The sequence below is a fragment of the Cervus elaphus genome, chromosome 18, assembly GCF_910594005.1.
Source record: "Cervus elaphus chromosome 18, mCerEla1.1, whole genome shotgun sequence".
NCBI classification, from domain to species: domain Eukaryota; kingdom Metazoa; phylum Chordata; class Mammalia; order Artiodactyla; family Cervidae; genus Cervus; species Cervus elaphus.
This window is the reverse complement of record NC_057832.1, coordinates 36774979-36794277: the sequence shown is the minus strand read 5'-3', so window position 1 is coordinate 36794277 and position 19299 is coordinate 36774979. Positions and strand designations below refer to the sequence as shown.

The 19299-nt window shown below is 38.4% G+C and overlaps 1 protein-coding gene across 1 annotated transcript in view; it reads right to left on the bottom strand.

The window, feature by feature from the left end:
* The window catches only part of HDAC9 (histone deacetylase 9), a 986419-nt gene that overhangs the window by 202725 nt on the left and 764395 nt on the right, over nt 1-19299 (bottom strand). The window contains exon 18 of the mRNA XM_043872541.1: nt 11812-11919. Within this exon, the coding sequence (XP_043728476.1) occupies nt 11812-11919 (108 nt within the window). The remainder of the gene's footprint in view (nt 1-11811; nt 11920-19299) is intronic.

Below are 19299 nucleotides of genomic sequence, written 5' to 3'. Positions count from 1 at the left end.
TTTGGAGAAATACTCCCAGGATGAACCACATCTGGCTTCCACCCAAAGTGTCCACTGGCCCATAAGAGAAAAAAAAATCCTTGTCCTACCAACAGTGTCAGCTCCACTTCAGCGGCTCACCTGCTATCTCAACCTGCCCACATGGCAGTTTCAGCCCGCTCTCCACTCTGTACTCTCTAGGTGACAAGCGTGGGCCGTCTTTTATCTTCACACAGCTCCCAAACTCCTGATACATATGTCGGGCCCCCTTTCATGCCCTAGCCTGGTAGTAAACTAGAATGATCCTACAAATTTCTGTAACTCAACATGTATTAAGCTAAGGACTAAAAAGCTGTTCCTCCCACTTTCAGAATAAGCAATTTTCTTGACCCCTTCCGCATCTCTTACAGACTTGGCTTATGTTAGGGAAAGTAAAGAAACAGAGCAAAACAGCCAAAATACTGAAATTCCTTTTAAAGAATGTTCCATCAATCACATCTCTCTTGTCTGGTTTCCAGTATATAAACTGGATTAAGTAAGATAATTGCAGGCCTATTTGACTACCTTTTACTGAATCCATTTAAAAGGTGTCTATCATACATAATTAACATCCACCATCCTCAGCTTAGGATCTTGGTCAAAATAGGAGTCAACACAAATATTCCATGTCATCTTTATTTGATGTACCATTTTAGACCGGAAAACAGCCTAAAAAAATTTAAGGGCCAAATTGATGGCAAGATGTATTTGAAATGGCAATTCACCTTTAACTGTAAGCAGTAGTTTTAAAACGTAATTGCTATGAAGGAAATGGCAACCCACTCCAGTATTCTTGAGTGGAGAATCCCACCAGAGGAGACTGGTGGGCTACAGTCTGTGGGGTCACAAAGAGTCGGACAGGACTGAAGTGACTTAGCACAGCACATCCTTATTCTCTAAGCTATCAGAAGTATAATCTTAGTTTATAATGGTACCTCTATGCACATATATTGGAGAAGGAAATGGCAACCCACTCCAGTACTCTTGCCTGGAAAATCCCATGATGGAGGAGCCTGGTAGGCTACAGTCAATGGGGTTGCAAAGAGTCGGACATGATTGAGCAACTTCACTTTCTATGCACATATTCATGTATGCTAAATAATTTTGTGTGTGTTTTTGTTTGTGCATTCCATTATCTGGCTCTAACATCATCTCTTGCTAGCCTCTCTACAGATAACTCCAGACACACAGGCCTCCTTGCAGTGCCTTAAACACGCCAAGACTTATTTACTCCACCATACAAGAGAGATTCTCTATTTGCTTTTTCCTTGTCTGTGCTATTTCCCCACTTCTCTGTGTGATTATTCGATTACTTCATTCAGCTCAAATCTGTAAAGCCTTCCAGACAATGAAAGCTAACAGAACCAGCCTTCCCCTCAGTCTCACTCTCTTTTATGCTTTATTCCGTCCCCATAGTATCCACTTTTACCTGAAAATATGCTCTCTATATATTTGTTTTGTAAATGGAAAGTTAATCATTGAAATCAGCAAGGTTACTTACAGTCTGATGCAGGTGATTTATCACAAAGTATCATCACAGGCTTATATTAAACTTAGGTTTTGCTGATATATATTTTAAACAATTTTGAATCAATAAAATCTTTGTGCCAGTACCATAAAGACAGAAATATAGATCAATGGAACAGAATAGAAAGCCCAGAGATAAATCCACAAACCTATGGACACCTTATCTTCAACAAAGGAGGCAAGGATATACAATGGAAAAGAGACAACCTCTTTAACAAGTGGTGCTGGGAAAACTGGTCAACCACTTGTCAAAGAATGAAACTAAAACACTTTCTAACACCATACACAAAAATAAACTCAAAATGGATTAAAGATCTAAATATAAGACCAGAAACTATAAAACTCCTAGAGGAGAACATAGGCAAAACACTCTCTGACATAAATCACAGCAGGATCCTCTATGACCCACCCCTCAGAATATTGGAAATAAAAGCAAAAATAAACAAATGGGACCTAATGAAACTTAAAAGCTTTTGCACTACAAAGGAAACTATAAGCAAGGTGAAAAGACAGCCTTCAGAATGGGAGAAAATAATAGCAAACGAAGAAACAGACAAAGGATTAATCTCAAAAATATACAAGCAACTCCTGAAGCTCAATTCCAGAAAAATAAATGACCCAATCAAAAAATGGACCAAAGAACTAAACAGACATTTCTCCAAAGAAGACATACAGATGGCTAACAAACACATGAAAAGATGCTCAGCATCACTCATTATCAGAGAAATGCAAATCAAAACCACAATGAGGTACCATTACACGCCAGTCAGGATGGCTGCTATCCAAAAGTCTACAAGCAATAAATGCTGGAGAGGGTGTGGAGAAAAGGGAGCCCTCTTACACTGTTGGTGGGAATGCAAACTAGTACAGCCGCTATGGAGAACACTGTCGAGATTTCTTTAAAAACTGGAAACAGAACTGCCATATGACCCAGCAATCCCACTTCTGGGCATACACACTGAGGAAACCAGATCTGGAAGAGACACGTGTACCCCAATGTTCATCGCAGCACTGTTTATAATAGCCAGGACATGGAAGCAACCTAGATGCCCATCAGCAGACGAATGGATAAGGAAGCTATGGTACATATACACAATGGAATATTACTCAGCCGTTAAAAAGAATTCATGTGAATCAGTTCTAATGAGATGGATGAAACTGGAGCCCACTATACAGAGTGAAGTAAGCCAGAAAGATAAAGACCAATACAGTATACTAACGCATATATATGGAATTTAGAAAGTTGGTAACGATAATCCTATATGCAAAACAGAAAAAGAGACACAGATGTACAGAACAGACTTTTGGACTCTGTGGGAGAAGGTGAGGGTGGGATGTTTAGAGAGAACAGCATCGAAACATGTATATTATCAAGGGTGAAACAGATCACCAGCCCAGGTTGGATGCATGAGACAAGTGCTCCGGCCTGGTGCACTGGGAAGACCCAGAGGGATCGGGTGGAGAGGGAGGTGGGAGGGGGATCGGGATGGGGAATACATGTAAATCCATGGCTGATTCATGTCAATGTATAGCAAAAACCACTACAATATTGTAAAGTAATTAGCCTCCAACTAATAAAAATAAATGGAAAAATAAATAAATAAAATCCACTACTAGACACATGGAAAGCACAATACAAATATAAAATTCAAAAAGAAGACATCAGAAACAACTAGACAACAAAGACATATTGTCTATAAGAAATGATGGCTGGACTGGTAACTGCTGTTTTACACAGAACAGGAAGCCAGGAAAGGATGGAGGGTCTTCAGCGTGCTGAGAGAAACCGTCAACTTAGTGCACTTAACAGAGCCATCTTTCAAGAATGTGGGCAAAAAGACATCATAGGTTAAAACAAATTGAAAAACCATCACTAAAGAAACTCCTCAAAACGTGCTGGGGAAAAAAAAAAAAACGTGCTGTAAGAAAGAAAACAAGAAATGGAAGTTTCAGATACAAAGATGAATGTTGAATAAGGAAAATGGTAAATATGTGGGAAAATATAAAGAAACTGATGATATTTCAAAGTTTAATAATGTCTGGTGATATTATTTAATAATGTCTGGTGATAATATTTTTACAAAAGAGATAAAATCAAAGTACTACATCATAATAGCATAAAATCAGGATAGGATAATTGTCTTTAAAACATTCTAAAGTTCTTGTGTTGTTAGAGGAGGATAAAGAAAGCAATTATGCTTGGACTTTCCTGGTGGCTTAAGATTTATTAAATAGGCTAAATTTTAAACTTATATTGAATAAAATAATAGAAATAACTTGTGTATTTTTTTAAATGAGAAGTAATATAGAATGAGATAACATTTCAATAAAAAACAAAGCAAGGGGTGAGTGAAAGATAGGGTGAACACAATAGTAAAACAAAGAAAAAACAATGATAGAAATACATTTATGTATACTATTGCTCATAATGTACAATAATAAATTCAACTCCTCAGTTAAAATACATAATCAGATCAGAAAGCAAAATCCAGCCTTAAGTTATTTACATGAGATAGAGTTAGTACACAGCAAAGAGAAACTCCGCAAGTAAAGGGATGGTAAATAATGGACTAGAAACTACTAGGAAAGAAAGAAAAGCTAACAATGCTATATCAATATAATACAAAATATAACTGAGGACAATAGGCTTTACTTGAGATAAGCATTAAATATTAATAAAAGGTTTAAGAAGGATATAACAATTTTATATTGGCCATCTAATAATAGAGCTTCATTGTAAGGTGACACTTTATAGCCACAAGATTGGCATATATTTTACAATACTTATTATTTATCTGAATTTCTATTAATAAATGTGTCTGAAATTTATAAGTATATAAAATATATATTTAAAGTATTTTTATTTTTTGAAGTATATTTGATTCACAATATTATATCAATTTCAGGTGTACAACACAGTGATTCAATATTTTATAGATACTCTATTTAATGTTATCATAAAATAATGGCTATAAGCCCTATGCCGTACTTTATACTTATTTTATACCTAAGACTTTATACCTCTTAACCTCCTTCCCCTATGTTGTTTCTGTCCCCACTGGTATCCACTTGTTTATTTTCTGTATCTGTGAGTCTGTTTCTGTTTTGTTATATTTACTTGTTTATTTTTTTAGGTTTCACATATAAGTGAAAATATACAGTATTTATCTTCTCTGACTTACTTTGCTCAGCATGATACCCTCCAGGCCCATCCAAGTTGTTGCAAACAGAAAATTTTCATTCCTTTTTATAGCTGTAATAGCTGTAATATTCCATTATGTATATATACCACATCTTTATCCACTCATCTGTTGACGGACACTTAGGTTATCTCTGTATCTTGGTTACTGTCAACAATGTTGCTATGAATATAGGGGTCCATGTATCTTTTACATTTAGTGTTTTGATTTTGGAAATATACCCAGGAATAGAATTTCCGGATTCTATGGTAGTTCTAGTTTCAATTTTTTGGAGAAACCTTCATACTGTTTTCCATGTGAATGTACCAATTTACATTATACAATGTAAACTGTACACAATAGTATACAAGGGTTCCCATTTCTCCATATCCTCACCAACATTATTTGTTGCCATTCTGACAGGTCTGAGGTGACATCTCATTGTGGTTTTAATTTGCATTTTCCTGAAGATTTATAATATTCTTGCCTGTTGCCCAGTGGACTATAATTAGCATCTAAAGTTTTAACACTCTAGGTCAGACATTAACCACTTTTCAATAGTAACCAAAAGCTTTGTTTTGCTGTTATATAGCTCCATTCCCAAAGCACTCCTTCATGCTGCTGCTGTTACACAAACTGTATCTTTATACATTGATTTATGGTTATTGTTTTATGCAATTGTCTTTTACATCTGAGAATAAAAGTTGCAAAAATACAATTATACTATCATTTATATTATTTATGTGGTTTCTTTTACTGGTGCTCGTTATTTCTTCATGTGAATTCATATGTTTTCTTGCATGTCTCATAGTTTTATGTTGCAAACTGGGCATTTTGAGCAATAAAACAAGGCCATTCTGGGAATCAGATTTTCACTGCTCCTTAGTCATCCTTGTTTTGCTCACTTACTGATTCTTCTGAACTAATTCTATAAAGACTGTATTCTACGTTGAGTGTGGCACTGAACTCTCTGCTTGGTTAATTTAGCAGCTGGTCAGTCATATGACTGCACAGAGATTTCCCTAACTCCCTGAATCGACAGTCCTCAGTGTCTACTAGGGGCCCTGCACATTCTGTCAGATGCACTTTCAATACTGACAGCTCCACTTTGGCCTTCACTTCCTCTGAGCACAGCCTCACAGTAAGCTTGAGAGGAGAGCTTAGGGCCTTTCAGGTATTTCCTGAGTGTCAGCACAGCCCTGAGGATGCACAGAACCCTACCCTGAGTGTGACCTTCTAGATTCTCAGGAATCCAAAGGGCCTTCTCATGGCCCACATGCACATCTCATTCCCCAATTTTTCCTGGAAGCACTAGGTTAGTTTATTCTTTTCTCTACTGTTGTCCACTACTTCAGGCAGCCAGGAAGTTAATTAATTACCTTTTTTTCAACAAATGCTTCTGAGAAAACGGCTTTTCGCTCTAAGTCCAGACAAAATTAAGGCAACTTTGCAACTGCTAGTTATATCACACTTCAAGTGTTCACAGCAGCACTGGTCAAGAGAGCACGAACCCAGAAGTAAGTGAGCTGCCCAGTGATCAATGAACAGATGATGGCGCAGAGGGGAACAAGCAGATCATGGGTGCATAATTCCATGCATATATCCCCAAAACATTTTAAGTTGGGGGAGAGAAATTTGGGGAATAACACTCAGTAAAATTCCATTTTTATAAAGATCTACAACATACAGTTAATCCTATTTAAAAAATACAATAAATAACAATTACTCTTGGGTCAAAAAGATCGGAATGAGATAAGTACTGAGAAAACTTGAATAGTGTCAGCAAATTACTATTTCTTTAGTTCGATGAAGAGCTCACATCCAACCATACTGTTATGCTTTGTAAGTTATTAATGCAAATTCTTATCTTTTTGTATGTACAAAACATTATACAGGAGAGAATCTAGACTATTTGATTTTACTAGACCATAAGAAAAAGACAGATTTAACTCCTGTTTTCTTTTATATTTGTGCTACCTCTACAAGAAATGCCTTATAAAGTAGTTGAAAGAGAATGGAGGATTGTGAGAATTATAAGCTTTGCCATTTATTAAACTGTGTGCAGTATCTTTAAAAGTTACTTGATGTATCTGAGCTTATATCCTATTGGTTGTATCCACTTTTGGTGGTCATTCTGAGAATAATGACAGATTACATGTAAATTGCCCAGCCCATTGTAGATAGGCAACAAATGGCAGGTATGATTAGCAATATGATATCATAATATTAATTCAAACTATTAAAGAAATTCATCCACTATTTGGATAATCAGGCAGGAATTTTCTTGACAAAAATTTTCAGACAACTAAAGCAACTTTTACTTTCTTATTATGAAATTGTAGCATTGCCAAAATAGCATTAAAGGGAATTCTTATAGTAAACCTTGATAAGGGTTGAATCATTTTTTTCAACCTATCCTGAAGTGTAACTGATTTTAAAAATTGTATATTTTAAGGTATACAACATGTTTGACACCATTTTTGAATCAAGTATTGAACTATCTATAATTTGAAAAAAATCATCTTTTAGAGATATTTCTATTTCTAGACACACTTCTTTAAATAATCTTTAGAACAATATAATCATTTTGAGATAACTATTCTTCCAATTATACTTTCTATACAACAAACAATTTACCATTTCAAAATATTTATGGTCATCAGTTTCAGAATCTGAGAAATAGCCAATTTATTTGTAAATTTGAAAAATTTCTACTTGTGTGGTTTTTTCCCCCATATCCTATTAAAAACCTGGAGAATTTGAAAGTCCCCTTCAGTTCAGTTCAGTTCAGTTGCTCAGCTGTGTCTGACTCTTTGCGACCCCATGAATCGCAGCACACCAGGCCTCCCTGTCCATCACCAACTCCCAGAGTTTACTCAAACTCATGCCCATCGAGTCAGTGATGCCATCCAGCCATCTCATCCTCTGTCGTCCCCTTCTCCTCCTGCCCCCAAACCCCCCCAGCATCAGGGTCTTTTCCAATGAGTCAACTCTGCATGAGGTGGCCAAAGTACTGGAGTTTCAGCTTCAGCATCAGTCCTTCCAATGAACACCCAAGACTGATCTCCTTTAGGATGGACTGGTTGGATCTCCTTGCAGTCCAAGGAACTCTCAAGAGTCTTCTCCAACACCACAGTTCAAAAGCATCAATTTTTCAGCACTCAGCTTTCTTCACAGTCCAACTCTCACATCCATACATGACCACTGGAAAAACCATAGCCTTGACCAGACGGACCTTCGTTGGCAAAGAAATGTCTCTGCTTTTTAATATGCTATCTAGGTTGGTCATAACTTTCCTTCCAAGGAGTAAGCGTCTTTTAATTTCATGGCTGCAGTCACCATCTGCAGTGATTTTGGAGCCCCAAAAAATAAAGTCTGACACTGTTTCCACTGTTTCCCCATCTATTTCCCATGAGGTGATGGGACCAGATGCCATGATCTTAATTTTCTGAATGTTGAGTTTTAAGCCAACTTTTTCACTCTCCTCTTTCACTTTCATCTTTCTACTAAACTCCACTGAGTCTGCCCATGCTGTGCCAAAAATATACACATTTACTGTTGCAGTTTACTGCACATGATCAGTTTGAGCATCCACATGAGACCCACTCCCTATGCCTGGATTATATTTCTAATTATTTTAACCCACCAGTAGCCCTACACAAAGATAAGACAGACTCTGTAGGACAGGGATCATGATCAAGCTCAACATGAAGCAGAAATGCCAGGTAACAAAATCTGTTTTCAGCATCTTCCTTCCCTGGGTGCATTATCTCCTAGGTCCCCACCCCCTACAAGTTTGGTGACCTCCCTCCTCAGTTCAGCACTCCATCCAGCCCACCCTATTTGAAACAGAGCTCTTAAAGTGAAAGTCGCTCAGTCGTGTCCTACTCTTCGCAACCCCATGGACCATACAGTTCATGGAATTCTCCAGGCCAGAATGCTGGAGTGGGTAGCCTTTCCCTTCTTCAGGCGATTTTCCCAACCCAGGGATCGAACCCAGGTCTCCCACATTGCAGGTAGATTCTTTACCAGCTGAGCCACAAGGGAAGCCCAAGAATACTGGAGTGGGAAGCCTATCCCTTCTCCAGGGGATCTTCCTGACCCAGGAATCGAATCGGGTCTCCTGCGTTGCAGGCGGGTTCTTTACCAACTGAGCTATGAGGGAAGCTCAGAGCTCTTAATTCTTTTCTAATTTCCAAGCAAAGTGAGTGTAGTCTTCACAAAATGCAGTCTTTATGCCTATGTGGTTTCCTTAAGTTACAGATACACTGGGAAGACGGGGTAGAACATATGAAAACTGAATGCAGATGCAGAAAATGAAAAAACAAAACTAAAGTGTTTCTTTTTTCACATCTCTTATCATAGGATAACTTACCAGTGTCCTCAGATAAAAGTCTCTGTTTTCCTTCTAGATCTGAATGAAGTGACTCCACAGTCATGAGTGTTGATGCTCCTGGCCAGCAGGTGTACTTCCCTAGTCACAATCTGAAACAGGCAGACACTGAGGACTTCCCAGGTGGTGCTAGTGGTAAAGAACCCCCCTTCAAACGCAGGGGATGTTAAGAGATGCAAGTTTGATCCCTGGTTTGGGAAGATCCCCTGGAGAAGGAAATGGCAACCCACTCGTATTCTTGCCTGGAAAATGCCGTGGACAGAGGACCTGGTGGGCTACAGCCCACAAGGCTGCACAAAGTCAGACACAGATGAGGCAACAGCATGCACAGAGACACTGAGGAACACGGTTGGCTGGACGGAGGCCCTGCACACAGCGGCCCACCACAGTTCTCGGCTATCTACAGTGGCACTTCCACAGGCCTCTCCAAATTATTAGCAACAAAAGGATCCGTTCTCTTAGTCTGTCAGCACTAGTGTGTTTGTTGTGGTACTGCTGTCTCGGACTTTCACTTTGGGCTTAACAATCAGAAAGACAAACCAGCTAGAAGGCCTAGAATATTTCCCAAAGTAAGCTGAAATTAGTTTTGGAATATTTACTCTTTGTATGTCATGGTGTATATAATTGAGAATCAGATCCACTTTCATCTGCAAGTAGATCAGAACGTCAGACCACGTACAAACGTCAGCATTATCAGTTCTATCCTGCTGATTTTTCAGAACAAGAAACTGAGGTCCAGAGAAATTACATGATTTGCCACAAGTGACACAGCATTTAAGTGGCAGAGCCTGGATCATTGTTCCTCAATTTTTATGCTGGCTCTCTTCCCCTATTATTCTCTTTTCTTTTATAACCATACCTGCTGATTTCTCAACCAGGGGAAGAAAAAGTATTTCTATGGATCCTTGTTCTTAACATAAACAATCAATGTTAGTTAGTACAGCTGGGGGTCAGCATGTCCATACTATATATTGTTGACACTTTGTTTGTAACTGATATGTTAAATGACTACCTCCTAAAAAACAGAATTAGGTTTTTGTTCAACACGCCTCATACAGATATTTGGCAATTCTGCACTCTATGTGGTTAATAACGATGATGATTTTTTTAGTGTACTATATGGGCACTCTACTTGGGAAGGTTTCTGAACTACTGATTAAAGTTCAACAAAATCAAAAACAATTAGAACCTGTGAAATGCTAGCTTAGCAATTTTTGTTTGTTATCAAGTGGGTCTGTACCAGCATAATCTTTTAAAAACTGCAATACTGTGGCCAGACAATATAGTTCTGTGATCTGAACTCCTTGGAAAATAAGATTCTTAAAGATTTCTTTTAAAATGTCAATTTATTTTAGCGCTACAAGTAACGTAACTCAAACAGGAAGAATTATTTCTCAAGTGCTTCTGGGAGAGAACCAAAACTTTTCCATAAGGCTGATTCCTTCCTTCTTTCAACAGCTCCTTATCAAAGAGAAAGTGTGGCTACTAAGCACCACACTAATGGCCTCATAAATCTGAGATGAGTAACTAATGTCCTGAAGCTGATCAAGTCATGTCAACTTAACATGAGACATATATACATGAATGTGTGTATATGTACACACACATATATTTACTACAGACTGTCTTATCAAAATGCTATTTCTAAAGGTTCTGACTTAAAGAGCTAGAACAAAGACTTCTGAGACAGACGGTTTACTGTAAAGTGCACATTCCTACCCTGTATTTTTAATCACTACTGAAATAGTCAGGTGCAATTGAATAAAAATTCATTAGGCATAAAGAAAAATAATTCTAATTAGATTTTATTTTAGATTAACAAAACTCACAGTGCCAGTATTGTTGGTTACAATATATTTCCCTTAAGCCTCACAATTGCTAAAATTACCAAATCTATCACTGGCCAGATTTCGTTATGAAGTGTGTGAACTAGTGCATTAAAAAGCTATGTTAGCACCAACAAAGTTTATTGGGGCAACTGCGTTCAAGACGCACATGGCATACCTTTAAATAGCACTGTTAAAATACCAAATAAAACGTCAACGTCTGTCAGGTCTCTGGCTTTTATAAATTGTTTAGACTGGGAAACGCTGGGATTTGGACATTGTTCTTTTCACATGATGGAGAAAAGAAGAGACCGTGAAAAGAAAAGAACAATAAAGCGTAGTTCATTTTTGAAGTTCTTTCATGGCAAAACACACTCTGGATCATTACCCTTCTAATCAACAATTTCCTTCTTCCTCCCAATCCTTCCCCTCTGATATTTACCTTTCTCCCTGCCCCCACCACCCTTCTCTCTGGGTGGTATTCTGAGCTTATACATAGTACTCAGTAATCAGATTTTTCTTTTATGTTGCTTCAAAAGAAAATCCCAGGACGGCATGACAGATATGTATAGACTGGGTGTTTTTAACCTGGGCCATAGCTTTACTCACCATTTCTGTGCTCTTAAAAATACACCAGAGTGCCCTAACCACAGAGTCTCCCCAAGGAGAGGAAGGCCCTGAGAGCTGGATCAGCTACCAGCTACCTACAGACCAGTTATTATCACACCTCAGTGGCCATCCCTCTGCCCCTTCCCTCCGCCCCTTGCCTTTTATTACCGCACCACACTCCCCACAATTCCCAAACAACAACATCTCTGTTTCAGCGTCTTCCCTGGATTTCCCACACTTAATGCAACCCAGACCTCACCTTCAGCTCTCCGGAGGCCACTCTGGAAGCCAGCTCGATGACACAGCCAACAGCCATGCGTGCGGCGCCGGACGAGTGCAGCTCATTCCAAATGGTGTCACTGTCCACCTGAGCAAACAGTCAGCAGAGCCCTCGGAAGAGAGGGAGAGGAGGAGAAGGAGTAGAGGCAAGAGGAGGGGGAGGAGGGGGGTTCAGGAGAGGGGGAGAGAGAGCAAGCAGATTCGTGAGGAAGGGCTGGCACAGGAACAGCTATGTACAATAACATCAGTCTTCCGTCTTGGCCAGCTGAATGGGCCTTCTGGACACGGCTTTGCTTATACTTTTTCTCTACACTGACTTCTCCAATGGAAACACATTCCTGCCATGCCTCACTGCCATTCCCTGTTTAGATTTCTCATTACAAACGGCATTACATAGGCCGGATCTGGCGTAGTTACAGGCTTGCTAGAAACCAGGCCCCAGTAGTAGATAGAGTAAAAGCTAAGAGCACTTAGCTATACATAAAAATCGGATTTGCAAGTGCTAGAGGGGGAAAACTCAAATACCTTTCTGGCTGCAGGTTTACAGGGAGCCAAAAACAATTATTAGGCAGGCAGCAGTAGCCGTCAACGAGTAGGAAGTAGCGACCACAGTTCAGGTTCTCCGACTAAACGGAAGGAGTGTGTGGTCCTCACACTTAAAAGATTCACAACACTCAACTGCAAGGAGTGCTTTGACTTCCAAACTAGAAGCTTCAAATTTCTGACACTTAGTACAGTTTGGCAGTTAGTCTTAGTGCAAACTGGTATTATTAAAATTAGACAGGTCATTAAAATATATGGTTGCTCCGTTGCTAGAGAACATTACTATCAAAACAAAGCATGGAGCAGTATTTTGGATTTACTTTTATAAAATGAAGTTTACTCTTTTTTGTGAATTAAGAGAATTTATACAAAAAGCACAAGAAAGCTGCAATAGTAGTGATTTATGTTACATATTTTTATGTACATGATGGTAGTGACTTAGTCACTAAGTAGTACCTGACTCTTGAGACCCCGTGGACTGTAGCCTGCCAGGCTTCTCTGCCCATGGGATTCTCCAGGCAAGAATACTGGAGTGGGTTGCCAAGTCCTTCTCCAAGGGATCTTTCTGACCCAGGGATCAAAGCTGGGTCTCCTGCGCTGCAGGCAGATACCTCACTGAATGAGCCACCAAGGAAGCCATGTATATAATATTTTATAACATTAAAAATAATATCAGATGGTTGCAGTCTCTTAATTTTAGAACACACTTGGAGCTCTTGGAAATGCAATAAAAAATTTGTGACTGTGCAAATATCAAGACTTCTTAAATGGCTCAAAGAAGGAAATTGACACAAAATAACAACTTTTTTTTAAGAAGAGCTAAATTATACAGTCCTAATGACAGGGAGCAAACACAATAAAGAATAACACACATTCACAATGCATTAAGTTTCCTAAGCATTTTCACATGCTTTTCCTCATGAAAGCCTTAACAATTTAAATTCTGTCAAGAACAATGAGCAAATATATAATAAATTAGAACAATAAAGAAATAAATAGAATATTAAGAGCCTCTCAAGAACAGCAAAGTGGTAAAGGGAGAAGATTCTGGAATCAAACTGTCCAGATTAAATTACGACTTCACCACTAAAAGGTGAATGACATGGGCCATCAATTAATTAACATCTCTGTTCTGTGATTCCCTTACCCATAAAACAGCATATTTTTAAACTGCCATCTAAATATGACATTGGAGGAGATTAAATGAATAAGTGATAGGCAACTGTTAGCTCCAACTATTTTGGCTGCTGTTAAACTCTTTTTGTTTTTTTTTAATAACTACCACATAGTTGAGGCCTAAGACACTGTGGCTTAGAGCAGCTACTCAGCAAATCTGAGAACCCTTAGAGACTTCTGACCCTCAAAACACATGCCTTTCTACCATACTCCTTAAATAAAACTTGTTTTCTAAGAATGTTCAGCCCATGACACAGTCAGAACCATCATCTCAACACCATCACCTGAAAAGCAGAGCAGCCACCAAATGAACCCTGCAACCTAACCATTTACCAGCAACTGGCTGAGAGCTTTATTTATTGACTTTTTTTATTAAACCACTATAAGTAGTTATGTGAGCTTCATGAAGATACAGCCTTGAGGAAAACAGTTGCTTAAGCTAAAAAATAAAAACCAACATTCACATTGTGTTGGATACTTTTAAACCAATTTTTAACCATTACATAGCTATAGGTCCCACAGACAGTCCTCATTAATCACATTTAAAATTATTGGGAAGGCAAGAAAACATAAATTAATAAATCCCCAAAGAAAACTAGAAGCTGGTTCTTTGAGAAGATAAACAAAATTGATAAATTTTTATCCAGAATCAAGAAGAAAAGGAGGAAGACTTAAATCAATCAAATTAGAAATGAGAAAGAAGTTAAACTGACACTCACCACAAATAAAAGGCTACTACAAGCAACTATCCACTTACAAAACAGACAACCTAGAAGAAATCGACAAATTCTTAGAAGGGTATAACCTTCCAAGACAGAAACAGGAAGCAACATTTTAAAAAAGGAAAAAACGAATCACAGCTACAACTACTAAAATTGAAACTGCGATCTAAAAACTTCCGACAAACAAAAATCCAGGACCAGATGGCTTCACAGATAAATTCTATCAAACACCTACAGAAGAGTTAACATCTATCCTTCTGAAACTCTTCCCAAAACTGCAGAGGAAGGAACACTCCCAAGCCATTTTACAAAGCCACTATCACCTGGATACCAAAACCACACACAGATATCACACGCAAAAAAAGAAAACTAAAAGCCAGTATCACTGATGAACACAGATGTAAAAATCTTCAACAAAATACTAAAAATTGAATCTAAAAACACATTAAAAGAATTATATAACATAATCAAGTGTGATTTATCCCAGGGATACAAGGATTCTTCAATATTCACAAATCAATCAGTGTGATACACCATATTAACAAACTGAAAAATAAAAACCATACAATCATCTCAATACATGCAGAAAAAGCTTCTGACAAAATTCAATATTCATTTTTGGTTAAAAAAAACCCTCCAGAAAGTGGGCTTAGTGGGAATTTTTAAAATTAAAAGCTTTTACACAGCAAAGGAAACTATAAACAAAAGGACAGTCCTCAAGACTGGAAGAAAATATTTGCAAATGAAGTGACCGAGAAAGGATTAATCTCCAAACTATACAAACAGCTTATGCATGTAATACATATTAAATAAAAAACCCCCGGATCAACGAATGCAGAGAAGACCTAAATAGGTATTTCTCCAAAGAAGAGACATACAGAGGGCCAAAGAGCATATGAAAAGACACTCAACATTACTAATTACTAGAGAAATGCAAATCAAGACTATAATGAGATATCCCCTCACACCTGTCAGATGGCCATTATCAAAAAATTTACAAACAATAAATGCTAGACAGGGAGTGGAGAAAAAGGGCACCCTCTTGGACTACTGGAATGGAATGTAAAATGATATAGTCACTAAGGAGAACAGTATGGAGGGTCCTTGAAAAGGTTAAAAATAGAACTATGATATGACCCAGTAATCTCAGTTCAGTTCAGTTCAGTCGCTCAGTCGTGTCCGACTCTTTGCGACCACTCCTAGGCAAATACCTGGAGAAAACCATAATTCAAAAAGATATATGCACCCCAATGTTCACTGCAGCATTATTTAATAGCTAAGACTTGGAGGCAACCTAAATATCCACGCACAGATGAACAGATAAAGAAGACGTGGTACACATATACAACAGAAGATCGCTGTCGCTGTTCAGTTGCTAAGTCGTGTCTGACTCTTTTGAAACCCCATGGACTCCCACTAGGCTTCTGTCCATGGATTCTCCAGGCAAGAATACTGGAGTGGGTTGCCATTTCCTTCTCCGGCGGATCTTCAGGACCCAGGATTGAACTCACATCTCCTGCATTGGCACGGGGATTCTTTACCACTGAGACAGCAGGGAAGCCCACAGTGGAATATTATCAGCCATAAAAACAACACAATAATGCCATTTGTAGGGACATGAATGGACCTAGAGATTGTCACACTGAGTGAAATAACTCAGACAGAAAATATAAATATCATATGATATTGCACATATAGGAATCTAAAAACCAGTACAAATGAGCTTATTTACAAAACAGAAATACAGTCACATATATTAAAAAAAAAAAAACCCAAAAACTTATGGTTACTGTGGGGGAAGGGGGTAGGGATAAATTGGGAGATTGGAATTGACATATACACCACTATGTACAAATGACATAGATAACTAATAAGGACCTACTGTACCTCACAGGGAACTCTACTCAATACTCTGTAATGCCTTATATGAGAAAACAATCTAAAACAGAGTGGATATATCTATATGTATGGGTGATCCCCACTTTGCTGTCACCTGAAACTAGCACAACATCGTAAATCAACTATACTCCAAATGTTTAAAGAATCCCCAAAGACTTAACAGGTGACTCAGAACCATGTGTAATTCCCTATATCCTTTTATTTGCTTTTGGAAATTACTGTAAGTTTTCTGAAAGTGTATGAAAGATTTTTTATAAATAAACAACAGTAGAACATTTTCTTCCAAACAGTTATAAATATTGAACTTGATTAGAAAAATATTCAAATATCTGAGAACAATGTCTATTTTACCATAGTACTAAGGAGCATTAGATAACCACAAATAACTTTGTCTGTTATACAGTTTCTTATCTATATATTTTTATCTCCTTAAAGGATTCGTCTCCAGAGTGAACACTCTATGTCTGTACTATTAATTTTGATGTATAAATCGCTACTAATCAATATATGGTGCTCTATACAGTCTGCAAAAGCAAGACTGGGAGATCACGGCGCAGATCACTGGCGCAGATCATGACCTCCTTATTGCAAAATTCAGACTTAAATCGACAAAAGTAGGGAAAACCACTAGACCATGCAGGTATGACCTAAATCAAATCCCTTATGATTATACAGTAAGAGTGGCAAATATATTCAAGGGATCCAATCTGATAGACAAGAGTGCCTGAAGAACTATGGACGGAAGTTTGTGACACTGTACAGCAGACAGTGATCAAGACCATCCCCAAGAAAAAGGAATATAAAAAGACAAAAAATGGTTGTCTGAGGAGGCCTTACAAATAGCTGAGAAAAGAAGAGAAGCTAAAGACAAAGGAGCAAAGGAAAGATATACCCATCTGAATGTAGAGTTCCAAAGAAAAGCAAGAGAGATAAGAAAGCCTTCCTCAGTGATCAATGCAAAGAAACAGAGGAAAATAATAGAATGGGAAAGACAAGAGATCTCTTCAAGAAAATTAGAGATACCAAGGGAACATTTCATGCAAAGATGGGCTCGATAAAGGACAGAAAAGGTATGGACCTAACAGAAGCAGAAGACATTAAGAAGAGGTGGCAAGAATACACAGAAGAGCTAGATAAAAAAGATGTTCATGACCCAGATAAATACAATGGTGTGATCACTCACCTGGAGCCAGACATCCTCCAATGTGAAGTCAAGTGGGCCTTAGGAAGCATCACTACGAACAAAGCTAGTGGAGGTGATGGAATTCCAGTTGAACTGTTTCAAATCCTAAAAGATGATGCTGTGAAAGTGCTGCACTCAATATGCCAGCAAAATTGGAAAACTCAGCAGTGGCCACAGGACTGCAAAAAGTCAGCTGTCATTCCAGTCCCAAAGAAAGGCAATGCCAAGGAATGTTCAAACTACCACACAATTGCACTCATCTCACACGCTAGCAAAATAATGCTTAAAATTCTTAAAGCAAGGCTTGAATAGTACATGAACCAAGAGCTTCCAGACATTCAAGCTGGATTTAGAAAAGGCAGAGGAACCAGAGATCAAATTGCCAACATTTGTTGGATCATCGGAAAAGCAAGAGTTTCAGAAAAACATCTATTTCTGCTTTATTGACTACATCAAAGCCCTTGACTGTGTGGATCACGACAAACTGTGGAAAATTCTTAAACAGATGGGAATACCAGACCACTTTACCTGCCTCCTGAGAAATCTGTATTCAGGTCAAACAGCACAACTGGACATGGAGAAACAGACTGGTTCCAAATTGGAAAAGGAGTACATCAAGGCTGTATGTTGTCAGTCTGATTCTTTAACTTACATGCAGAGTACCTTATGCAAAATTCCAGACTGGCTGCATGAAGCACAAGCTGGAATGAAGATTGCTAGGAGAAATATCAATCACCTCAAATACACAGATGACACCACCCTTATGGCAGAAAGTGAAGAGGAACAAAGAGCTTCTTGGTGAAAGTGAAAGAGGAGAGTGAAAAAGCTGGCTTAAGACTCAACATTAAAAAAACTAAGATCATGGCATCTGGTCCCATCACTTCGTGGCAAATAGATGGGGAAACAATTGAAACAGTGACAGACTTTATTTCTTGGGGCTCCAAAATCACTACAGATGGTGACTGCAGTCATGAAATTAAAAGACACTTGGACCTTGGAAGAAAAGCTATGACAAACCTAGACACCATATTAAAAAGCAGAGACATTAGTTTGCCAACAAAGCTATGGTTTTTCTGGTACTCATGTATGGATGTGAGATTTGGACCATAAAGAAAGCTAAGCACTGAAGAATTGATGCTTTTGAACTGTGGTGTTGGAGAAGACTCTTGAGAATCCCTTGGATTGCAAGGCAATCCATCCAGTCTGTCTGAAAGGAAATCAGCCCTGAATATTCACTGGAAGGACTGCTGCTGAAGATCCCAACACTTTGGTCACCTGATACAAAGAACTGACTCCTTGGAAAAGACCCTGATGCTGGGCAAGATTGAAGGTGGGAGGAGAAGGGGATGACAGAGGATGAGATGGTTGGATGGCATCACCGACTCGATGGACATGAGTTTGAGCGAGCTCTGGGAGTGGTGACGGACAGGGAGGCCTGGGTGTGCTGCAGTGAATGGAGCAACAAAGACTCGGACATGACTGAGCGACTGAACTGAATCAAGATATAATGTTTTACATTCACATATTTATTGGTGCAATGGACATGAACCTGGGCAAACTCTGGGAGAGGGTGGGTGACAGGGAGACTTGGTGTGCTCCAGTCCATGGGGTTGTGAAAAGTCGGACAGAATTTGGTGACTGAAGAACAGCAACAAATATTTGTTGGATACCTACTATGCACTGAGAGCTGAGAATAACAATATGGGGGTTACATTTGTAGTAAGGAAATGATTACTGATTAAAAGAGTGCTGGGCACAAAGATGTAAAGTTTTGCATCCAAAATTTACATTTATCTCCAAATAAGTTCTATTTAGGAATCTATGGGATTTGTCATTCATTTATTTGTACTCAAACATAAAAAAACATTTCTCTAAATACTGGTTCAGTCTATGTTTTATGTACATTTCATTTATAATTTAGTGATAATAGTGGTAAGTTTTATAG